The 25,999-nt window shown below is 42.1% G+C and overlaps 1 protein-coding gene across 1 annotated transcript in view; it reads left to right on the top strand.

Moving 5' to 3' along the window:
- STXBP4 (syntaxin binding protein 4) overlaps positions 1-25,999 on the top strand; it is a gene marked incomplete at both ends in the record, with an annotated part of 78,530 nt that overhangs the window by 25,023 nt on the left and 27,508 nt on the right. Inside the window, 4 exons of the mRNA XM_082492247.1 lie at positions 11,772-11,948; positions 14,068-14,184; positions 14,604-14,653; positions 15,859-15,992. Of these exons, the coding sequence (XP_082348373.1) occupies positions 11,772-11,948; positions 14,068-14,184; positions 14,604-14,653; positions 15,859-15,992 (478 nt within the window). The remainder of the gene's footprint in view (positions 1-11,771; positions 11,949-14,067; positions 14,185-14,603; positions 14,654-15,858; positions 15,993-25,999) is intronic.

Here is a 25,999-nt window from a genome sequence, read left to right on the forward strand (position 1 = left end):
AATATAAGCACTTGACAATTCTACGTGATATTTACCTGGAAAAAATGGTAGTGTTTTGTGAGGAATGTCTTGTTTCCGTCTCCGTATTTATCTATAATTATGAAAGAAGAAAGCAGAGTTTCTTAGGAAATTTAGCCTTCTCGTGTCTCTTAAAGGAAATTTCCAAATAGACATAAGTCTCATGTCATTTATGGCCTGGATTCAAACCTAATCAACTTTCCTGATTCCTGCTTCTACTGAACACCATCCTGTCAGCTCTTTTCTTCTTATGAGCTGGCCGCCTTTCTCCTCTCCTCTACTGCTACACGCATTCCTTGTAGGTTTCTCATGGCTATCTGTTCCATCAGATGTCATGTGTAAAAATGCAAGATACAGTTTAAAAATCTTTCCTTGTACTGCTATATTAAGATTAGTTTTATGGTTTTGCTCGTATATGTAGATTTGTTCAGCACCTGCATTATCACCGTTTATTCCTTGAATATAAGAAGACTGCTTGAAAGATTTTCCATTAATATGGTGATGTTGCCGTCTGTACGCTGTGGGACAGCAGGGAAATAAATTCCATTCTCTTTTGGATAAAATTTAACCGGAACTATGTTCCGGTAGCGCACCTCATTTGCTAACGGGCGTTCAGTGTGTTGCTCCAGCCTCGCGCAGGTGTTCCGTCCATCGGTCTAGACTCAACTAGTACGAAGCACAAACCCCAGAATGCCAACAGCGTGGCCACCCGCTCCTCACCATCGAGAGTTTCAATTCACACACACACTCGTATTGGGAAGGTGGACGTGGACAAAGATGGTCCAAAGCGGTCTAAGCGGCAGCAATGCCCCTTTTCCACCGCCTGAGGTCCTTGCACTTCTGTTTTTCTGCCCAGTACGTGGCGCGGGGTGAAGGGCTGCTTTGCAGTGCAAACCTCCAGGGGTACTCCGATTGTCTAGGAACCTTTTTAAGTAACTGCTGTTGAAAAGTGACATGAAAGAGAAATAATGAATTATATGTAATTACAGCACTGTGTGACCTACTTTAGGAGATACAAGCAGGCTTTTAATGGAAATTTTAGTTCTGTTTATACTTGGTGCGTTTTCAAGTGTTTTAGATAGATTTCTGTAGTTCAAAACCAGTGTCAACGCTGTGGCTCATGGTGATATGAAGTTTTAAAAAAATAGGCTACTTACAGTACAAGTTGCCATTTAACTTCTGGTGATGCATTTCCACTTGAGCTGAAGTTAGTGAAATGAGTTAATGAGTATATTATTGAGCCCTAATGGCCTGATTAAAAGTAAACAAACAAACCAATGTAAGTATGTGCTTAAGGTCTTCTGAATTCAGTTCTATTTAAACTTTTTTTTTTTTTAAATCGCTGCTTTCCTCAAAAAACAAGGTTTAAGATGAGGATCCAGGCTACCAGTCATATATAGGAGTATCTTTTGTGGTATTTCTGTTGTCTACTAATTGTGAATTGCAGAGATTACAGCTTAATTAGAACAGGCATACAAATATTCTGGTTAATGGGCACGGTTTGTTAGTACCCACTCATTAGTGATGTTTGAATCAGTAGCTAACAGGATAAACAAACTCTTAAGATTAGAAATATTGCTAAATTTGAAATGAGGTAGTAATTATTTTCTAATATTGGTCTATGGCAATTAAAATATATTGACATATTTTTTACTTCGAGATTGTGATATAGCACTATCTTTAGGTCTTCCTTGAAATCATATGGAAGCTGAAATTGGCATATAACAGAAAGGCACTTTTGAGTACATGAACTCTTGTCAACACCATGAATGTGAAATGCGTAATGGTGTCTTTTATCTTCCCAGGCGAGTCCGACTCTGTTCTGTGCTGCCTGAAAGTCCTGGGTCGTACCAACCTGAATGATCTCTTTTTTTATGCAGTTCTTGCCAGCTGAAGCACCTTGGCTAAACATAGCAAATGTGAAAGGTCGTAACACTGGTTTTCACAGAATCACACAGAATCACAGAATTATCAGAGTTGGAAGGGACCTCTAGAGATCATCTAGTCCAACTCCCCTGCTAAAGCAGGATTGCCTAGAGCACATTACTCAGGACTGCATCCAGGCGGGTCTTGAAAATCTCCAGGGAAGGGGACTCCACAACCTCCCTGGGCAGCCTGTTCCAGTGCTCTGTCACCCGAACCATAAAGAACTGTTTCCGTGTATTTGAACGGAACTTCCTGTGTTCTAACTTGTGCCCATTGCCCCTCGTCCTGTCACTTGGAACCAATGAAAAGAGCCTGGCTCCATCCTTCTTCAACCCACCCCTTAGATACTTGTATGCCATAATCAGGTCTCCCCTCAGCCTTCTCTTCTCCAGGCTAAAGAGTCCCAGCTCTCTCAGCCTTTCCTCATAAGGCAGATGCTCCAAGCCCTTAATCATCTTAGTTGCCCTTCGCTGGACTCGCTCCAGCAGTTCCCTGTCCCTCTTGAACTGGGGAGCCCAAAACTGGACACAGTATTCCAGTTGTGGCCTCACCAGTGCCGAGTAGAGGGGGAGAATGACCTCCCTCGACCTACTGGCCACACTCTTCCCTATGCAGCCCAGGATTCCATTGGCCTTTTTGGCGACAAGGGCACATTGCTGGGCCATGGATAATTTACTGTCTACCACAACCCCCAGATCCTTCTCCTCCAAGCTATCTCCCAGCAGGTAAGCCCCTAACCTGTACTGGTGCCTAGCATTCCTCCTCCCCAGGTGCAGGACCTTGCACTTGGTTTTGTTGAACCTCATTAGGTTCTTCTCTGCCCAGCTCTCCAGCCTGTCCAGGTCACGCTGGATGGCAGCACAGCCCTCTGGGGTGTCAGCCACCCCACCCAGTTTGGTATCATCAGCAAACTTGCTGAGGATACACTCTGTCCCCTCATCCAGGTCATTAATGAATATATTAAACAAAATAGGACCGAGTATTGACCCCTGGGGGACACCACTGGTTACAGGCCTCCAACTAGACTCTGTGCCGCTGATCACAACCCTCTGAGTCCTGTCCCGCAGCCAACTCTCAATCCACCTCACTGTCACCTCATCTAGCCTATACTTCCTCAGCTTCCTAATGAGGATGTCATGGGAGACAGTGTCAAAAGCCTTGCTAAAGTCAAGGTAGATGACATCCACGACTTTCCCCTCATCCAGCCAACCAGTTATAACATCATAGAAAGCTATCAGATTGGTCAAGCACGATTTACCCTTGGTAAATCCATGTTGACCACTTCCAATAACTTCCTGTTCCTCAACGTGATTGGAGATGACATCCAGAATGAGTCGCTCCAATACCTTCCCAGGGACAGAGGTGAGACTAACCGGTCTGTAGTTCCCTGGGTCCTCCTTCTTGCCTTTTTTGAAGATTGGAGTGATGTCGGCCTTCCTCCAGTCCTCAGGCACCTCTCCTGTTCTCCATGACCGTTCAAAGACGATGGAGAGTGGTCTAGCAATAACATCCGCCAGCTCTCTCAGCACTCGCGGATGCATGCCATCAGGGCCCATGGACTTATGAATGTCCAGCTTGGCCAAGTGGTCTCTGACCCGGTCCTCCTCAACTGAGGGAAAATCTTCCACTCTCCAGACCTCCCCTTTCGCCTTCAGAGGGTGGGATTCATGAGGGACAGCTTTAGCAGTGAAGACCGACGAAAAGAAGGCATTCAGTAACTCTGCCTTCTCTGCGTCCTCCACCACTAGGGCACCTGTCTCATTTACCAGCGGGCCTACATTTTCCCTAGTCTTCCTTTTTCTATTGATATATTCAAAGAACCTTTTCTTATTGTCTTTGACTGCAGTGGCCAAGCTGAGTTCTGATTGAGCTTTGGCCCTTCTCATTTTCCCCCTACATAGCTTTGTTATATCTTGATAATCCTCATAAGTTGCCAACCCCCTTTTCCAGAGAATGTAAACTTTTCTTTTTTTCCTGAGGTCCAGCCAAAGTTCTCCATTTAGCCAGGCTGGTCGTCTTCCCCGTCTGCTCGTTTTTCGAGACAAGGGGATGGCCTTCTCCTGAGCTTTTAAGAGCACCTGCTTGAAGTATGCCCAGCCTTCCTGGGCACCTTTGCTCTTCAAAACTGCCTCCCAAGGGACACTCTCGACCATGCTCCTAAACAGGCTAAAGTCTGCCCTTCGGAAATCCAAGGTGGCAGTTCTGCTGGCTCCCCGCCTTACGTGATCAAGAATTGAAAATTCTATCATTTCATGATCACTCTGCCCAAGGCGACCTCCAACCTTTACATCCCCCACAAGACCTTCTCTGTTAACAAACAGTAGGTCCAGTAGTGCACTTCCCCTAGTTGGTTCCTTCACCAGCTGTGTTAGGAAGTTGTCTTCCACACACTCCAGGAACCTCCATGACTGTTCCCTCTCTGCTGCATTGTATTTCCAGCAGACGTCTGGGAAGTTGAAGTCCCCCACAAGAACAAGGGCAGATGATTGTGAGACCTCTGCCAGCTGTTTGTAGAATACTTCATCGGCTTCTACATCCTGATTAGGAGGTCTATAACAAACTCCCATCACGATGTCTGCCTTATTAGCCTTCCCCTTAATTTTTATCCATACACACTCAGTGTTGTCATCCACACTGTTAAGTTCCTGGCATTCAAAACTGCCCCTAACATAGAGGGCCACCCCACCACCTCTTCTTCCTTGCCTATCCTTTTTGAAGAGTTGGTAGCCATCCATTACAGCACTCCACTTGTGCGTGTCCTCCCACCACGTTTCTGTGATGGCGACTATATCATAGTTTCCTTGCTGTACAATGGCCTCCAGCTCCTCCTGTTTATTTCCCATGCTGCGTGCATTAGTATAGATGCACTTCAGCTGGGCTGATTGCCCTGCCACTTTCTTGGGGGGACAAGCCCTAATTCGCACCTGATCATACTCAGGCACTACTGTAGCTACCAAATTATCACTACCCCTCGTGCCTTGGCTGTCACACAATTCACCATCCCCCACCACCACTGGGACAGGCTGCAAGACCTTGCTAACACTTTTACCCAGAAGCACTGGTACGCTTCTCCCAGGCACCACTTTTGTAGTCCTGGTCTCATCCCCGTCCCCCTTCAAACCTAGTTTAAAGCCCTGTAGATGAGCCCTGCTAGCTCTTGTCCCAGGATCTTTCTTCCCCTTCGGGTTAGGCTTCCCCCACCTGTTGCCAGCATGCCTGGTTTCCTGTAGATGAGCCCATGATCAAAAAAGCCAAAGTTCTGCCGGATACACCAGTCTCGGAGCCAGGAGTTAATTTCCTGACTCCTCCTATTTATCCCCTGGTCAACCCCTGCAAATGGTGGGATAGAGGAGAACACTATTTGTGCTCCCGATCCCTTAACCAGCCGTCCCAGGGCCCTGAAGTCATTCTTCATTGCCCTTAGACTTCTGGTACCTACCTCATCACCACCTACCTGAAATATCAGTAGTGGGTAGTAATCTGATGTCTTAACCAGGGAAGGGAGTTTTCTCCTTATGTCCTTAATTCTGGCCCCAGGGAGGCAGCTGACTTCCCTGTGGGATGGGTCCGGTCTACAGATAGGGCCCTCTGTTCCCCTCAGAAGGGAGTCACCTAGCACAAATACCTTCCTTTCTTTCTTGGTTGAGGAAGTCCTGAGGCGGCGGGGTGAGTGCCCAGCACTGGGCGCCTCACTGGATGGATCATCCTTTCCATCCTCGATCGCCTGGTCTTCGAATTCCAAAGCCCCATACCTATTCTGCAAGGGCAATTGGGATGGTGAGGGGGGCTGCGAGAGGTTCCGCTTGCCTCTCCGGGGAGGGATCTGACTCCACTCCTCCTTATCCCTTAAGTTCTCTCCTTCCGCTTGGTGACAGGAGGGAAGGGGATCAACCACTTCCAATGGAGCCTCTTCCTGCTGCCTTGGTCTCAGGGTATGGCTCCACCAGTCTATTTCATTTTCACAGTCTCTGATAGTTCTTAACCTTTCTACCTCTTCCTTCAGTTCAACCACCTGCCTGAGCAGATCATTTACTTGATCACACCGTATGCAGGCGGTGTCACTGGCTCCCTGTGAGAGCAGTGCCAGGCTCCGGCATTCATTGCAGCCCGAAACCTGCACAGCCACATGTTTTCGTGGGAGCTCGGTCTGAGTTCCCACATTCTTTCTCGCAGCAGCTCTTGACCGTTTTGGAGGCATGTTCTTCTCTTGCAGTGGGAGGTGCTGGATCTCTGCCGTCAGCTTCCCGCAAGCCCTGAGCCCGTGCCCCTGCACACCGATGTTCCTCTGCTTGCGTTTGCCCAGCTTGTGCTCAGCTCAGACGCAAGGCTCTCAGTGACCTACCTGCGAAAAGTTGCTCCCTGTTCGCCCCCTCCCACTGCGGTGCTGCAGTGAGGGCCTGGGTGACGCCCACTGGCTGTCCGCGTGCTGGGTGCGCAGCGGCCGGCCGCTGCGCTCCGGGGCAGCCCGTTTAGAACTGCCGCGCCTGACGTTGTCTCCGCCCCTGCCGCGTCAGCAGCCCGCCCCCGAGCTGCCGGTTCCGACACGAGCTAGCCGCTTTTCCCGGCTACGAGAGCCCTCGAAAGAGCCCTTTACCGGCCTTGTCCGCCGCGATCCCCTTCCCCAGTGAGGGCTTACCTTCACTGAAGCTGGTCTCCTCGGCGACTGACCGTTGGCGTGCTGGCAGCCCGTTTAGAACTGCCGCGCCTGACGTTGTCTCCGCCCCTGCCGCGTCAGCAGCCCGCCCCCGAGCTGCCGGTTCCGACACGAGCTAGCCGCTTTTCCCGGCTACGAGAGCCCTCGAAAGAGCCCTTTACCGGCCTTGTCCGCCGCGATCCCCTTCCCCAGTGAGGGCTTACCTTCACTGAAGCTGGTCTCCTCGGCGACTGACCGTTGGCGTGCTGGCAGCCCGTTTAGAACTGCCGCGCCTGACGTTGTCTCCGCCCCTGCCGCGTCAGCAGCCCGCCCCCGAGCTGCCGGTTCCGACACGAGCTAGCCGCTTTTCCCGGCTACGAGAGCCCTCGAAAGAGCCCTTTACCGGCCTTGTCCGCCGCGATCCCCTTCCCCAGTGAGGGCTTACCTTCACTGAAGCTGGTCTCCTCGGCGACTGACCGTTGGCGTGCTGGCAGCCCGTTTAGAACTGCCGCGCCTGACGTTGTCTCCGCCCCTGCCGCGTCAGCAGCCCGCCCCCGAGCTGCCGGTTCCGACACGAGCTAGCCGCTTTTCCCGGCTACGAGAGCCCTCGAAAGAGCCCTTTACCGGCCTTGTCCGCCGCGATCCCCTTCCCCAGTGAGGGCTTACCTTCACTGAAGCTGGTCTCCTCGGCGACTGACCGTTGGCGTGCTGGCAGCCCGTTTAGAACTGCCGCGCCTGACGTTGTCTCCGCCCCTGCCGCGTCAGCAGCCCGCCCCCGAGCTGCCGGTTCCGACACGAGCTAGCCGCTTTTCCCGGCTACGAGAGCCCTCGAAAGAGCCCTTTACCGGCCTTGTCCGCCGCGATCCCCTTCCCCAGTGAGGGCTTACCTTCACTGAAGCTGGTCTCCTCGGCGACTGACCGTTGGCGTGCTGGCAGCCCGTTTAGAACTGCCGCGCTGACGTTGTCTCCGCCCCTGCCGCGTCAGCAGCCCGCCCCCGAGCTGCCGGTTCCGACACGAGCTAGCCGCTTTTCCCGGCTACGAGAGCCCTCGAAAGAGCCCTTTACCGGCCTTGTCCGCCGCGATCCCCTTCCCCAGTGAGGGCTTACCTTCACTGAAGCTGGTCTCCTCGGCGACTGACCGTTGGCGTGCTGGCAGCCCGTTTAGAACTGCCGCGCCTGACGTTGTCTCCGCCCCTGCCGCGTCAGCAGCCCGCCCCCGAGCTGCCGGTTCCGACACGAGCTAGCCGCTTTTCCCGGCTACGAGAGCCCTCGAAAGAGCCCTTTACCGGCCTTGTCCGCCGCGATCCCCTTCCCCAGTGAGGGCTTACCTTCACTGAAGCTGGTCTCCTCGGCGACTGACCGTTGGCGTGCTGGCAGCCCGTTTAGAACTGCCGCGCTGACGTTGTCTCCGCCCCTGCCGCGTCAGCAGCCCGCCCCCGAGCTGCCGGTTCCGACACGAGCTAGCCGCTTTTCCCGGCTACGAGAGCCCTCGAAAGAGCCCTTTACCGGCCTTGTCCGCCGCGATCCCCTTCCCCAGTGAGGGCTTACCTTCACTGAAGCTGGTCTCCTCGGCGACTGACCGTTGGCGTGCTGGCAGCCCGTTTAGAACTGCCGCGCTGACGTTGTCTCCGCCCCTGCCGCGTCAGCAGCCCGCCCCCGAGCTGCCGGTTCCGACACGAGCTAGCCGCTTTTCCCGGCTACGAGAGCCCTCGAAAGAGCCCTTTACCGGCCTTGTCCGCCGCGATCCCCTTCCCCAGTGAGGGCTTACCTTCACTGAAGCTGGTCTCCTCGGCGACTGACCGTTGGCGTGCTGGCAGCCCGTTTAGAACTGCCGCGCTGACGTTGTCTCCGCCCCTGCCGCGTCAGCAGCCCGCCCCCGAGCTGCCGGTTCCTGCCGGTTTTGGTATCCCATACTTCTGGACTTGTGTTTCATAGGGCTGGGATTGCCTATTCTATGCTTGTGTTTTCTAAGGGGAAAAGAGGCACTTTGAAGGCTAGGACTTGAATGGCTGCTATTTTGGAAGCAGTATATAATTTATTTCACTCTGCTTGAAAGAAGTATTTAGTTTATTTCTATTTCATTAGCTTTTTTATTTTAATATATAGTAAAGATACTCAAAGTTCCTTTAAAGGATGCTTTCAGCATACAATTTTTGTAAAATTAATAAACATAATTGAATTGTAAGTACAATTTTTTGTGTAGTTTAAAAGAATACCTTTGTTCCAGGGTTTGTGGTGGCTGGAATACTATTCGGATAAAACCTTCTCCTGACACTTGAATTTATCCAAGGAGGAGATAGAACCTGGCTTTGAAAGAAACCCGTACCTTCAAATTGATTCTGGAAAGATGCAGTTGCTCTCCTCCAGCCTGCAGCTTCTTATTTGTTGTAGCGGCTTCTTACCAGATTAGGACAAATGGTCCCACCAAGCATTTGTGTAGATGAAATATTAGCAGCTGCAGATGCGGTTTCTGTTGCATCTTCCTTCATACCAGCAATTGAATGGGACAAGAGAAAATGTTGCTGAAGCATGCTGTAATCCATCTGTTCTTCCCTTCACTGGTGGGGGCCCCTCACCTGCATAAGTAAGAGAACACACCAAGTTGCCCCAGTGCCAGCTTCAGTAGCTGTAGCACCGGGAAACCTGATGGTATCGGTTCCCTTTGTGCCTCCCTGCTCTAGCAAACAGCTCTGGTTTGTCAGAAAATTTTGCTAATTCAGTTGTAGTGTGGATAATCGTTTCATTGTGATGTAAGAATCCATTGTTCGTTAATTATTCCTTTAGGTCTTTCACTGTTGAAATCTGGTCATACTTAGTCTGCTATTATAGAGAAATTAATATTCAACAATCGGGTTTCTGAAAAAACAATGAAGGAGTAAAGGCAATTCTGGATTATATAGAGAGTAAACCTTTATTTCAAGGAGGTCTTATTTCAAAACGAAGACCTCCCTTTTCGTTGTAGCAATTTTCCCATGACTTTTCTGATGTCAGTTTACTTGAATAATTCCCATGCGTGCATTTTTAAGATGCCGCCCATTGTCAAGGCCGCTGTGTTCACTTATATTAGTGAAACTCAACATCAGAGCATCTTTTCATTTATCTCCAGAGGCTTTTTCCCACCTCCAGCCTGTTACGGAAGGCTACCTTTGCTACTGAAGGCTACCGAATCATCCTTTGTATCAGTAGGGCTCAGCTTTTCTTGCTGCTGAGTCACACTCTTTCTTACAGCGGCAAGAAAATGCCCTCTGCAGAGGCAGTAATTTTAATCTCTGCTTCTGTAGATTCAGAGCTTCTTAGAGGCTCCTGTGTTCTCTGAATTGTTTGTAGGAAAAAGAACTGCTATGAGCAGCTTGCAGGAGGGGTGGCCTGTTGTGGTGGTGTTTCAGTAATGGCCCCTCGCACCGCTTTTGGCGCTGTGCAGACAACTGTAAAATGCAGGTGCGGCAATAGGCTTTTGAATAGTCTGTTTCCAGTTGGAGATGATCGTCATGTAGAATAGTCTTCATCTAATGCTTTGGGCTTCCACAAGAAAAAAAAATAAAAATCATTACACTTGCTGTCAAATTAAAGGTTATTTAAATGTGTCTCTTATCGCTTGTGCTCCTATAACAGAAACCTCTAACCTATATAACACTCATGTCATCTGTATTCACTAATGATGTTGCTGTTTGCTACATGTGTGTTTACTTCTTCTAGTGCTTTATTTTCTAAGAGACCAGAATGTCCCTGGCAATCATCCAAATTGGTATTATATTGCAAAACCATTATAAATATGAGAAAGATGGTGTCCTATATATGTCATTGAGATTAGTTTACTTACAGACTGAAATAAATACGTATTACTTATTAAGGCTAACAGTGGACAGGTTAAAAGTCATCTGAAACTGAGATTGGTAGATCATTTTACAGAGAAAACATTATGAAAAATCATAGGAAAACCTGACTTGAAGAATGTTGATTGCACAGAACAAATGCTTCTAAGTTAGGAAATAATAGAATTAAATCTTCCTTTGTAAGCTTAACTGACCGCTCTAGACATTAATATTATGACACCTGTTAAATATTACGTGACATTTCTTCCACAAAAATTGGAAGATTTGGTCATTTGTGTTTTTCAGAAAAAGTGATTTCAAGTCTAGTAAGTTTCTAGAATGTTATTTCCTACTTATTACAGATTCTTAGTGTCTGTTTCTTCTCTACCCCTACCTGTTTCCTCTCTAGTCCTATTCCCAACCAGGATATAGTTGCAATAATAAAATACAATAGGTAAACTAGGAATAGGATATTCACCTAAGTATCCTTAGCTGAGGAATTTATACAAAGAATTTCTAACTCTGTGAATTAGAATATTTAAAGCTTACAACTTTAATGATTAAGGAAATTCGTATAAAGTGAATTTTTCCACAGGTTAATAAAAAGCGAAGGGAGAAGATGGATTACTGTTTTTGGTGCCAGTGAGCCTGTACTTCTACATTTTTTGATGAGCAGTTTGTTTGGATTTTCCTCGTGTAAACTCATCTGTCGTCCAGACCTTTACTTTGGCTTATAAAATTTACAAATCAAACTTACCTTGAATTAATACTCAACAGTAAAATGAAATGAGCCATATCCTTCTCTAAATCAGATTTTGCAACATTTAGGGGTTACTTTGGCTGAATTAAAAGCCAACAGTTTCTAATTTTCTGTTTTCTGTTCTGTTTATTTATATATAAATTTTATAGTAACACTCTTCAGTGATAAGACAGGGTAACAATGTAAGAGCGGGAACTAGGCAGAAAGGTAAAAAAAGGCACTTATTTTGAGAACAATGTTAACTGAATACTTGCGTTATAAGTCCGTCTACATGATGTGCAAACTCTAAATTGTGTGAATTCAGGCAATAATAGTAAAATGCAATAACATCTCATTAAAGTACTTTTTTAGTATGGAAGTGGTGGGGCAGATTAACAGCACCAGGTGCATTTCTATAAAACCTTTCATTCAATTAGATATACAGTAATCGTCGAAGTCATGACTTAATTTATTAGGAAAATTCTCTCTCTCTCTAAACACCTGCTCTCTGCTTGAACATTGAACCATCTAACCCCGAATACCAAAAGGTAGCCCTAACGCCAACTGCAGTAATTTTGGCCTAAATCTGTACTTCTTTGTGAGCTGGAATTGTAACTTTTCAATTAAATCCTGTCATCTGTAGGAAGCCAAGGCAGCTGTAGAAGAGACAAGAGCCCTGCGAAGTAGGATTCACCTTGCAGAAGCTGCACAAAGGCAGGCTCGTGGAATGGAGATGGACTATGAAGAAGTAATTCACCTATTAGAAGCTGAAATTGTAGAGCTGAAGGCTCAGCTCACTGATCATTCTGGCCAAAATAAAGTAAGCAAAGCAGTCGCCTGTCGTAGTTACCATGGTTTCCTTGCTGTTGTCATGTATCTTGTTTTCATTTTCTTTTCATCTGCTTTTCTAAAGTAGGTCACTGTTTGTCTTGTGTTATTCAATAACTGGAATGATGTGTAGTGAAGGGGGTAATGTGAAGTGTATGAGTCTTCCTTTATCCAGATATCTTTGGGCTGGAAAAATAGGAGCTAGAAGCCTATGTGGGTCATAGGTCAAAATGGCACATCTCAAGCATTAAAGCGGGAATAGCTTTTGGTCTGCAGATATATTGTCTTTAAAGAATATACGTATAGTTGTATGCTTTTGTGTTTATGTAAAAACGGCCTTCATCTTTATGTTTCTGTTAGGCAAATAATAACAAAATGAAGTCCAGTACTGTTTTAAGTAAATTGAGATTTAATCGAGGTAATCGTTTAAGTGCTACTAACAGTACCCTGCTGATATTTTTTTTTTCAATTGAGCCTGTTTTAAAACCACTTCATCTGCAGTGAGGCATTTCAAAACATGCAAAGGAATAAAATATTTGAGACACTCTTAAATGTTTTTCCTGTAATTGCGGATCCATTTTCTACACGCAGTTTGAACAAGTGCAAGCAAGTTGGCATTTGCGTGCTTACCTTGTTTTTCTCATGAAAAATGGATGTGCCTATGAATTGATGAAGAAAACCTACTGAAATGTCGCCTTATTTCATCATGAGAATTAATTCAATATTAGAAGGTATTAAAAGGTAAACTCTAGGTCTATGGTATACAAGTTTGCAAAGAAGCAACACAGCAAGTATGTGTAGCTCTAAGGGAGAAATTCCTCTCATCTAATTGTGAGTGTGTGTGGTGTGATGAGATGAATCACACTCTAGAAGGTCTTCTTTCTGAACATCTGGGTGAGATGCCCCATCTTCTATGTCAGGTATTTTTGAAGCGCAGTTTGTTTTCTAGGACTTGAATAAATATCAAAATTTTAAGAAATTGAGAGCACGTGGGTTGCTTTCTAAGAGATTTGTTTCTGAGGTGCTAGCTTGAATTCCTGAAATTCTGAGTGAGCACTAAAAACTCTGAGTTGAGGTTTGATTCTCTGTGTTTCTTATTCAAAAGCAGCAGTATCGAGTAGGTACCAGCTCTGTAGTCTACTCTCTTTAGTATAAAAGAGTGAGGTCCCCCTGAGGGCTTACCAGCTCCTTCTTCAGTAGTGCGCAGTGAGATTGCCAAAGAACGGTGTTTTAATCAACAGATTCTTTGACATTCAGAGTGATCGTGATTCTGCTGCTTTCTACAGTCTATACAAACAAATGGGTGTACTCATTTGCTTCAAGTAAAGATAATAAGTGGGGTTTGGTCATTTTTTATAAGAGTTTTATAGTGGGCTTTCAGAAAAGATCACCTACGGTGATGTACAAGTTTATTTTTATTGATAGAGATATTTTCTTAATTTTGGAGAGTATTTTGATCTAGATCTCCTGTTCAGCAAACAACTTAGCTAAACAAACATGCCCATATACATGTGAAGACTGTACTCGTGGTCCTCTCACACTGGCGGTGCCAGGGACTCGAGCTGAAACCTTGAGTATCCAGAACTTGGTCTAATGGGGCTCACATTCTTTGTAGCTGAAGTACGGAGAGATGCATAACACTGATCAATAGGTTATACAAGTGCATGTAGAGAAACCCTAGGGGGTAATTTTCTCCAAGATATGCCGTAATTACTCCGTTTGCCGAAGGATGTACAGATGCAAACTAGTGGACTGAGTTTGTTCGCACACTGGCTGTTTATGCCGCCCTGCTGACAGATACTGTCACCGTCGGGTTGGCATTTTTGATCCGTTCATGAATCAGTTCAAACTGTCTTAAATTTCATTCCTAAGACTGTTGTGAGCTGCCAATTTCAATTTACCTTTATATCATTTCCCAAAGTCTGTTGCAGTCTGGGAGCCGATTGACACGCAGATCAGGCATGCCTGCCTCAGGAGCAGCTCCATTTGTCAGAAATGTAGAAAAGAATGTGTGTTAAACATACCAGACGTCTTTTTCAATTCACACCACCTATCTGCCTGAGCCATGGGAAAAAATTATTAGACTAAAAACCTTAAAATGTCTTGCCCAGGATAACATCCAAGACTTGAGAAAGAGAGTTACAGTGCTGGACTGCCAGCTGCGGAAGTCAGAATCAGCTAGGAAGACCTTTGAGGTGGCTACTGAAAAATTGCTGCAATTTGTAGAGGTAACTTTGTCTTTCGTTTCTAAGGATGGTGTATAAGTGTATGCATCCATGTAGGAATTTACTTAAATCTTTATGTTTTGCTATACGCTAAACAAATGAAGTTGATCAGATAATTTTTTTTCACCTAATTTTTCACAAATTTACATCAATTTCTGTTAAATTCCCCAGAGGAAAAAGGCAGAAAATGTAACATTTGATAGTATTTGGAAACGTTATGAAAAAAACCCCAGTGATTTTATGATATTTATTTCATTTAAAGGGGTTATAGTATTTTGGTTTTTACTTTTACACTTCTAGCTGGGAGAGACTAGACTCTAATTACAAATCAAATTCCCTGCACCTAAATAAAACATTGAATTATATTAACTTTTTGACTATGTTGATTTATAAACTGTTAATTTCTTGACTATGGCCAACAGGTTGTGCATGAAATACTTTCAGAAAACTCTACTTCCTCAACAGTTTTAAGGTAATGCAATGGCATAGTTAGTAATATTTAAATGGCGATATTAATATTGAAAAACTCTAATATTGTTTCAAAGTCTCCAAAAACTGTCTTGTAGCTATATTTCTTATATTTTTTACTATATGTTTCTGAGTGTCATTTTATGGGAGGAGGGGGAATAGCATGAACTATAAATGAGGCTTTCGGGATACGGCTTCATTAAAAAACCTCAGAATTAAATTAAAAGAGTTAATAATTACAGAGCTATGGCTGTCTGGATGTTTCCATAAAGTAATTATAATGTGCTAAGGATCAATTAAAATTGCAAGTAACTTTAACAGTGGGTTCTAATATTTTTTCTATCATTTTTTTAGATTTGCCCAAGCGTTTCTGCATCATCATTAATCCAGTAGCACATAAATAAATTGATAACTTGTATATCCATTTAAGTCTTATTATTTTTCTTGTTTAAAAAGGCACCTAGGAATATTCAACAAGATTTAGAGCAGCCTCTGGTCCTTCAGAATATCAGCATGATTGTGCCTATATATCCCAGATATATGGGTTGTGCCATTAATATTTATGTGTTCCATTAATATTTATGTAACAGTAAAGTTGTTTGGTCTCTGTTCTGCCATCTTTTTCAGTAAAGCTCTCAAGAAAATCAAATGTATTTAAGTGACATTAGCTGGAACTTTATTTTAAAAAAATCTGGAGGATCAAATCAACTATTATATTGTAGATGTCTGTGTTCTCATATGCTAATCATAATCAATTAAATGGAGTTCCCATTGGCACTGCGCAAGAGTGACGTTGCACATTTTATAAAGTGTAGACTTTGTTTTACTAAATGTATTAAAGTATAAAACACAAAGCTAAGGTGACAGACTGACTCATTAACAGAAGATAAGAATTGGGTCCCCTAAAGCAGTGTCCCTTCTTAAATGCTAATATGAAAATTACTTTTAAGTAAGTTACTTTCCTGACAGCCACTGACTTTTTGTCACTGGATTTTGAGACATGAATGGTTATTGAATTGAACTTTCCTCATACCTTTATTGTACGGACAGAACTGCTTCTAAGGCAAACTCATCAATCTGGTTGCGTGACTCTTTTATATTCATACAATAAGACCAAAACCAATCTAGAAACACGAGTTTACTTTCCTAAATGTAACCTTTGATTTTATAATGTTACAAATAAGCACTTACTGTTTTTTGCTCTCTTAGTGACAGAAGAACAACATTGTTTACTAAAGCACTTCTTGCACGGCTGGGAAGGGTTGGACCAACTGTCACAACAGCTCTTGCGGCAGAAGCCAGAGACCTTGCCAAGTCTGTCCGTGCCATTTTGGAAGTCGACTGTGAGTGAGTGTGTGTGTCCTGGTGTGCATGTCCGCATGTATACACACGAGTGAATGCTTCCTTTCTTCCATCAAATGTTGTCGCTTTGGCGTCTTGCTTGCTAACTGAGAGTAGTGTGTTTCAGTAGTCACCATGTGGGTTTGTTTGTTTTTTTCCCAAATGTGGAAAAAGGATCCTGAGTAGAGGTTCTGCATGGATTGGGTTCGGACTGTGGTACAGATAAGAGGTCCAGGGTCCTGTGTCTTTCAGAATGGTGGAAGACCTACAAACGCAGGAAAAGAGCTGCTGCTGATAAGGGCTATCCCCTTTGTTTTTCTGACCCTAACCGTTACCATAACCTAAACTTACCCTACCCACAGTCGAGCCGTCTCTTACAGTTGGACTGGCCAGGTTGGACGGGGCTTTGAGTAACCTGGTCTAGTGGGAGGTGTCCCTGCCCATGGCAGGGGGCTTGGAGCTAGATGGATGATCTTTAAGGTCCCTTCCAACCCGAACCATTCTATGATTCTGTGACTGTTTTTTATATGGTGGTTTGGCCACTTTCTTGTTGTGTGCTTCACCCAGTAGAATTTGTTCACTATGTTATTCGTTTCATTCAAAGATTGCAGAGCTGCCTTAATTCTGGCTGCTTAAGATTTAGTCAGTGCTTCCTAAGAAGTACTGCAGAATGAGGAAAAACTAGTATCTGTCTAGAGTTAGAAGTGGTTTTCCCTATTAATGCCCTTAAAATAGTAAGTGCCTTTCCTCCTTAACTTTGAGCAGATATACCATTATAGTTTATTGCATGCATTTGATCGGTGTCAAATGGGTGTAGTAATAATAATGACCTTATTTAAGTAAATTGGGTATGTTTTCCAATTCACTGAAGACTGTGGAATAAATAATAGTGGGACTTTTACGGAAAATATATAGAAGAAGAACAAAAAAGTAAATGAAATAAGTCTTTGTAACAAACCATGTCTTGAATTATAATGAAGTCACAGAATATTTTTAGATCATAAATATTCTTCCAGGAAAATGCACTGGGGTTTCCTTACACTATGTCTGATAGGAGGTATGTTGTTTTGTTAACTGTCAGTTGAATACTTCTTCTGTTTATATTAAGCCAGAGAGAGGAGTTTTGTTCCTCTTTTACTATTCTTTTACTACCTTTTAATAAGAGTACAGTGGTTTAATAAATTAAGAAAATATTTATTCTTCTGAGGTTTAACCTGGGAGTAGGTAGATTTCTGAAAAGACCTAGTAATTCAGAGGTACACAATACATTTCATCCCATTCTACGAAGGTTGACTGGGCAAGTGATAAGTTATATGCAAGCTGAAATTAGTCGCCTGTTACAGAGTACAGTAAAGCCAATGGATGGTACTGCAGACTTCAGTGATTTGCTGCCACGGAGCAAATCGTTTAGAGATCTCTCAGTGGATTCAATTTTTCTTTTTACTTTTATTCTTCTGTTTCCCTTTCTTTTTGCACACTCTCTTTACTTTCAGGTTCATCAACAGGCTTTTATCTAACAAAGACCTCATGAAAGGAAAAATGGAAGTGTAATATTAAAATGTTCTTTTGATTCTTTTAATAGCATTCATCACTCTTCCAAAAACAATAAACCAAGGACTTTCTGTAGTTCATCATCTTGATTTAAACATTAGGAGAAAGAAGTCAGAAGTAACCATCACATGGGACTCTAGAGACTTGGGTTTCCTGGTCTCAAAAGACATCACCTGAAACTCATTGAAACTCATTGGTGGGAATATTTCTATTGACCTTGATGGGCTTCAAACAAAAGCAGTGAATGCAGTCTAAGTGAACAGCATTTTGGAATATAAGCTTTAATAACTCAGTATCTTAAACCACACAGATACAGATCCTTCTCCCAAGATATGAAGGATGCAACAGAATGAGAAGATTTCTCCAAATTCTTAGAAAATCAGAGCATTATTGTTAAGGATTTTTAAATGTGAGTTTTGAAGTCAGAAAATGCCTTTGAGGAAACAAATCCTCCAGACCTTTAAAATCTAGTATCGGTTCATTAGGAAAGAAGATAGATATTTATATTTAAAATTGGATGTGAACCGGAAAAATACATCACTCAGAGTGCAGGTTTAGTGTCAGTTCAGTATGCACCGTCATCAAACTATAAGTAGAATATAAAATTATTCCAGGGCGCATTTTTTTCCTGGACAACTTTAAGCAGAAAATTAATGCCAAAATGAGGAATATGAAGATTTCCAGAATCATGTAAAACTAGCAGAATTTCCTGACTGTAATGGTCTGTTTTCATACCAGAATGTTTACAACATGTTATTCTGCTGAATTTACATGAAGATATATCAAAGTCTCTTCATTAAGATTTTATTGCTGTAGGGAGTGAACGTAGCCTGCAGGGTCATTTGGAGTTACATGTATATCCTCAGGTCAGTAACAGAAATCTCTTCCCATTGGTAAAAATTACACTAGTTCATGAGCAATTACTGTAATAAACTGCATGCAGTTGGAAACCTAAGAAACAACTGTGGCTTATTATAAGATTCCCAGTTCAGATCATCGAAATGATTGTATGTTTTGATCGTATTTAGCTATAGCTGAGCAGTCGTGTCAGTTCTAATCCAGCTTAGATGGATTGATTTTGTAAAAAGAAAACAGAAATGGCCTGACACATTACAGGAGTTCTTGGAAAGCTGGTGGATTATGGTTGACAGTAATTGTATCGAAGGTTTGAATATCCTTTTTACATTGTTTGGGAATTAATTTAGAAAGGGGTGGAATAAATATAGTTGTTGAGGAAATGTTTCAAGATATGAAAAATGTTTTATTTGACATTATTTATGCAACACTTACTTGTTACATCACTCTATGGAGAAGAAAGCAAAGTAAGAAGATAAAAAAATTGTTCAGAAGGTTAGAATTAGAGTTGCTGGTGGAAGTGGAAAGAATAACAGTGGTTAGGAGAGGAGATAATTGATTTTCCACCAGTGACAGTGGTATAGTTCTGTCACATTGAGTTGTTTCTATCACACTACACAGGAAATCGTGCAAGGAAACCTTCTAGTTCTGAACGCAACTGAATTCTAACATGTGGCCGTGGCAAACATAATAGGTAGAATACACATTAGAAAGCTCTGGAGCCACAGCAGGGATCCATTTTGTGAACCCGAGGGTTAAAAATAGCTCTGCAGAGAAGGATTTAGAGATTGAACGTCATTCTTCGGAGTTCATTCTGATTTGGAGAGTATTACAGATAGATTTGGGCTCTGACGAGCTTGTGTATGAGATTAAAGCTTGAAACCTCGCTCTCTTTCTCTCTCTCTCAAAAAAAAAAAGAAAAGTAGTTAAGGCAAAGTAACTATTTAGTAGCATTCTGTCTGCAGTCCTCTACACCAGATTCTCACAAAATGTTTCCCATGTGATCTTCAGTTTTCTTGCAGATGGGCTGTCAAAAAAGGGGCTCTTGTGTATGTAGCCTTTCAGAAGTACCGTACATCAAGGAAAAAAGTAGAACAGATGTTACATTGCAGACTGAAGATTTTCCTTTTTTCAGGAAAGATGTCCATAACTTCATAATTTGTTAATGAATTCTTAGAGAATTGGAGTTAATATTTTTGAGATTGGCTAAGTGGATAAAACGTATAGCTGGGCAACCATCATGATATATTTTACTTTCTAAATAGAACTTCTCTTTCATTATTTGCTTCATTTTGTACAACGTGAAGGACCCCTAACCAAAATACCTTTTTGATTCATTCACAGTACATGTAAACCAAAGTCTAGGTACTAAAACAAGGTTGTGGAGCGTTCTCCGAAAAGAAAACTGCTTCCCCTGGCAACCGGGTCAAAATGACATATTTACGAATTAGCCACACAAACTGTCCTTTTCCTCCGTAATAGCGTGACTTTTTGCCTGAGAGAAGAGGTTTAAAGAAGTTCAGTGTATTCCTGAAAAATCCCCAAGTATGTATTGCCGTGTGATAATGCTGCAGATCAGTTTTGAGCTTTGTATGTTGAATGACAGCTCTGTGAAATCAGTTTGGCGACTCTTCAAATGAGAACCTGTTTAAGAAAAAACAACTCGTTTTCCAGGGCTTACTACTACAGATCCTCAAGATCCAGAAATGCAAATAAGAAAGTAATAATCAAGCTCATCCCTTGAAAGACCCATTCCTCATCTTCTTGAAAGACTCTAAGCTATTTTTAGAAACTAAGTCTTGAAAGGCCTTTCTGCTTTGTAGAATACAAGCATCTCCTGAAGACATAAAGAAAATTACTTTCATCATACAAAGGATGATGATGCCTCAGTGGAAGAACTGTAGCATTTAAAAGTAGTTGCTGGCTGCACTTAGTAGTCCATGTGGTTCAAATAATGCTAAAAAGAATTGAGAAAGCATTTTCTTCTTTTCTATTACAAAATTAGAAGAGAAATACACTTGGTACTGGCGATGGTGAAAATCTGATTAACCCTGGAACATACTTATGTCCTCATAAAATAGCAGGCAATCGGCGTTTTGCAATGTGCACTAGCATAATGCAGCTTTCAAGTATTTTGACTGCTGATTTCCTCACTCCGCCTCTGAAATTTCTATCCAAAAATACAGTCTTGCTCTTGCTGATATAATCCTGGTCGTCAGCATCCATTCAGTGCTATGAAGCTTGCTTCTCCACTCAGCAGGAACTCAAGCACTGCATCTTGAACTATTTTTCCCATCGTGTTCCTTTAATCTTTTGTCAGCCTGGGATCTGACACATGGCAATCATGCTGAAGTTCACTAAAACAAGCTCCGAATAAACATAGCCTCCAAAATTCCTACTTACCTTGCTGATGCTGATCTTGCTAGTCACAGTAGTCACTATACATTTGCTTATGAAGGTCCTGCAGAAGTTCGGTTGCCCGGTTTTGCATTCTTTCTCCTTGTGTGCTGTACATATAAAAAGAAGGCAATGGAAACTGCTGCAGGTCAGCACCCGTTCGTGCTTGTTCTCTTGGTAGTTAAGTTGCTTTTGATTTTTGGACCACAGACAGTCGTACATCTCAGGCATTAAAAGCTGAAGTATGGAATCTATCCCATTCTTCAGTGTAGTTTTTTTTAACTACATTGTGGTGAATTGCCAACACCGTTCCATATTCAGCAAATTGTTAGTTGTCCCTTCCCGTTCTTTTAATAGTGTGGGTGGAACAAATTTATAAGGTAGAGTAGCAAGTCTCCGCAAATAACAATTTTGCTATTTTGAGAAGAGCTAATATTGTTAAGTATTCACACCCATTTTATTTATTTGTTGCAGCCCTGGTGTGTGTGTTTGTTGCAACAGAATTAATGCCACATACATCATTACTATTTCTGAAATTAAAGATACAATAACGCTATAGTTTTGTACAGATAATTAGCTGTAATTCACCGGGAGAGTTCTGAAAAAGTTGACATAGAAGCATGGGCTGTTCCCCCCCAGCCCTTTTTGGTTTATGTCTGTACATCAAAATCCAGATGTAATTGTAGGGTATTGGGTAGGCATACCCTGGATAACTTGACTTTTGTTAATTAGGCTAGTGATGTTAAAGATGCATTTGCAGAGACCGAATATCAAAATACGAGTCCTCTGTTGACCCAAGAATACTGTCTGATTGCTGCTATTTGCTGAAACTCGGGCTGCTGTGTCTTTTCATATTTTTAGTATCAGAAAGAGAAAATTATTTCCTGCAAGATCATCTTTGTGGGCCCAATTCTGCATTGGGAGGATAGCATACCTTTAATGTTCTTTCAGCTAATGAACTAGAAATGTACCTTTTCTTCCTTACTGGAAGAGCTACTTGGAAGGAGCAGCATAATGATAACTAAAGAGATAAATCTGTGTATTCATCATTCTGGCAAGGCCATAGATATTTCAGTGAATTACTGAAATCAGAAATAGAAGAGACCTATTAAATTATACAATGTATATCCTGAACACATCTGTACAGCTCCCCTTTTTAATAGTTTTTTGACTAGCAAACAAAATAAATCTTAAAATCAGTGCTGCGTGCTTTAAAGAGAAAGCAGTTATATTTGTCAATGAAACATTTTCTGACACAGTATTTCCATTAGAAAATATTAATTTGGTGAAAGTAAAATGTATTGTTCCTTTGCAACTTTCAACAACAAAAACAAAAGAGGTGAGTTTTCCCAAAATAGAATTTATCAGCTGTTTTATCTAGTGGAGGCTTTCAGTTTTACTAGTCCCTGAAGGTTGAAGAATCTTTCCTCAAAACAAAAATATTTAAAGGGAGGGTAATTTCATTTTTGTAGAAATTAATAATATTAAGTTATGAAATGAACTTTTTACTGTTGAGCTTTTTCTGAGTTGGCATTTAAGAAAAAAGATAAATTCCAGAATCACATTGGTAATTTTGGAATATGACCTGATCATCAGTGGCTCCTTCTACTTACAGAATCATGCTGAATTTTGAGCTCATGGAGACTGCTGTCTTTTGCCATAGAATATTGGCACTGTATTCCTCATGTAGCGTCATGGCATTATACCAAATGTTGACAGCTTCTCAAGAACAATGCTCCCAAATCTATCTTTCCTTACACGAGAGCGCGAGTAGGTGTGCCTGTAGCATGTCTCCCTGGCCTCCACTGAGTTCTGGAGGCAACATGAGAGAGAAAACCTCTTCCTTATGTAGCCGAAGCATCTCCCAGTTTGTCTTGGATTCGGAATTTAGTTACTGTCTTGTTTCTTGCTCGGTCTCATCTTGTAAAGAGAACATATGACAAGACAAGATAGAGCAAGACAGGAGCTTCGTGCTGCTGCTGAATGCATCGCCTGATTTACTCTCTGTGGGGCAGTGGTTCTTGGTGTCCAGCCCAGCTCAGCAGAAAGCTTTATAGGCAGAAGGAGCCGTTGTCTTCCAGTTCAACATGTGCTCTGACCGGAGAGCCCTGCTGTCAACCACACCTTGGGAGTGAGGGGCACTATGCAGAAACAGCGGCTACTATGGAAACTAATAGTTCGTCCAAAATCTAAACTTAAGGTAGCAAGAAATTTTAATGTTATTGTTTATTAAATTGCAGAGCACTCCTGTTTCTTTACTGATCTGAAAACTTTGCTAGTACAACACAGGAATATAGTTTGGGAATTGAAATAAAACTTAGTAATTTTCCTTTTACACCTTCAGTGATGTAAACTGAAAATAACCCTTGACTTAATTTTAATTGTTTCCATACGTAACATCAAATGCACATGAGATGAGAAGTGGATCCATTTTGCCCTGTAATATAGACATTGTTGAATTTTTGCCTAGTTCTGAAAATGAGAATGTTTCATAAAAAAATTGATAGCTTATCAGCAACTCCTTAGATACACTGCCAATCAGATCACAGTGAGAAGCCCAAAGGTGAACAACTTATGTACTTTCAGAAAAATTAAAATTCAAAGTTGCATAACAGGCAAAATGGCTTCTATAATCCTCAGGAAAAAATTCTAGAATTCAAAAGTCTAGAATTCAAAAGCTTATTCTACATAATCGTTTACTGCAGCAAGACTGTTAATTTTCTGCAAATCATTTAAATTTCCAATTTTGCCTGCATGGTAAATAAGAATAAAGAGTTGTAATTTTGACAGTGTTCAAGAACTGTAATTCCAAAAGGAAAATCTATCCAAGAATTTTCAACAGAAAGGAAGTGTTCCACTTGAGAGATGTAATAATGCACGATTTTTAAAATATTTCCAATTTAAATTAAATTAAAATGAGCGTGCATAGATAATAAATTAAAATGGAGCACAAGACCTGTGAGAGAAGTCCACTCTTCAGTCTGTAAATCTGATATCATCTGCCTTATTTCCATCATTTGTACATCTTGATTAAAATTATTATCCCCATTTTAAGGAGGAATTTGAGCCATGAAGCAGCTGACTTGCTCATTTCAAGGCGGTAAAAAAAAAGGCAAGGATTTAACAGAAGTCGCCTGAGTTAAATAAATGATTTTTTTTTTTCTGACCAGGTGTCATATCAATATTTCTTCCTGGCGAGTAACCTGCTATTCCTAGAATCTATTACAATATGGATAATATCCTTCTGCATTCTTAGGTAACTGTCGAGTTTGTTAGGGATTTATAAAAATACTTTGTTGCTGTTTTGTCTTTACTGTGTGTTATATTTCTGCAGTGCATTTTCATGGAACAAATATGTCAGTTGGTGCCTTGACTGTGGAACAGTGTCAAGTAGCACCTTCACACTGCCTCACCCTCTTAAAGGCTTCATTAGGAAAGGAAAATGGCTAATGAGGAAGCAGAGACTTCAGAGTAGAGACCGCCAGCAAAGGCGCAGTTACAGTTTCCTGGAAAAGTTTTACTGGTTTTGGTTTCTTGCCTTTTTTATTGTAATTGCTATATTTTAGTACTATATGTTTGATGCTATGTTTCAGTGCTGTGCACTTGATCCGAATTAGAGTTTTAACGCATGGTTATCCACATATTTCCAAATAATTTAAAATTATAGCTGTGGTTTCCAAGCTGTCGTTTGTCAACAGCCAGTGAACCACAAAAGTCTTAAAAATGATTTACAGCTTGTCTACAGAAACTTAGCGCTTTTACATTCTTTTCAATTACAAGGTTCATTATGGTAATCTATGAGAATTTCTGAGGGTGGGTGGCGATGCCTGACTCAAAACAATTGGGGACCACTGAGCTATATAGCAGCATCACTGCTGAAAGAGCAGTATTTAAGTGCATACTTGTACTTAAACACAGCGCCTATAATGTTAGATAAATAAGGCCAATGAAACCAAATCAAGGTCGAATAGTTCATTAGGAAGGTAGTAAACAGCAAGAAAACTTTCACAGTTTCACCTTGTGCTGCGTTGTTGTTGTTTTGGTTTGGTTTCAGTATTATTATTGGTGTGTGACTTCAGCCGCTATCTGACAAGCCTAAAAAACCATACTATAACGCCTGTTTCTTTGGCCAGGATTGGTTTGGTTTTATAATAAATACTTGGAAGGAGACAAGCGAAGAGCCATTTGGTAGATAACATAATTAAAATGTATAGCTCCTGTGAACACAAGACATAAAACTGCCTTGCAAACGGGAAGCAGAAGAAATGTCTTCATGTAATATAAATTATACAAACGTTTAGAAAACTAACAGATAGTACTTTGCCACCAAGGAATCAGAAAAGATTTGGCTAGCAGGGTCCTCCAGCAATTAGGGAGTGCATCCACCTGCCTCCAGCAACAAGAATTGTATCCACATTAATCCAAACAGCTATTTGTCTAGCGTATTCCACAGCTTCTGTAGGCTAACTAGTCCCATCCTTAATTATCTTTGCCATTAAAAAGCTTTTGCTTTGGCCTCGATCCTCCTCATTGCGGTTTAAGCCCATTGTTACTTGTCTTCATCCCTATAGTTACTGAAAACACCCTACTACTTTCCTCCTTGTGGCAGCTTTTAATGTATTTGAAGACCATATCCTGTCTTCACTCTGCTTTGTGTTCCTGAAAATAAACTGATACCAGTTAGCTCATTTTTTCCTGACAGAGTGTGTCTTCTAGCCGTTTCATCACTCTTGTATTTCTCTGAATTCTCCCCCGTTCATCAGAATTGTACTGAGTTCTGTAGCTGAGACCTTCCTGCGGGAGACAAAAATGGAATAATAAGCTTGTTTGCTTTAGAATATGGCACGCCAGCTCTTACGTCCCCAGATGGCGTTCCCTTTCCCTGATCGCTTCGTGTTACAGATTCATGTGAGGTTTGGGCTTTCTTGTACTTCCAGAGCCTTCTCTCCCGAACCAAAGGCTAGCTAGGCATACCCCGCTTGCTTTTGTGCAGCTGATTAATCACACCTAGAGTAGTACTTTGCTTTTGTCTTTATTGAATTACACCCTATTTATTTCAAACACGTGATCCAGTTAGGCAAGCTCTTACTAAATTCTAATCCTCTTTTTCAATGACATTTCAAAGAAGTGTCCGTTTACAAATGGGTTTTAAATCCTGAATTGTCCCTGAACTCTCCTTACTTGGACTAAAACCACGATTTGCTGA

Source organism: Vanellus vanellus (genome assembly GCF_965231255.1).
Source record: "Vanellus vanellus genome assembly, chromosome: 17".
NCBI lineage: Eukaryota > Metazoa > Chordata > Aves > Charadriiformes > Charadriidae > Vanellus > Vanellus vanellus.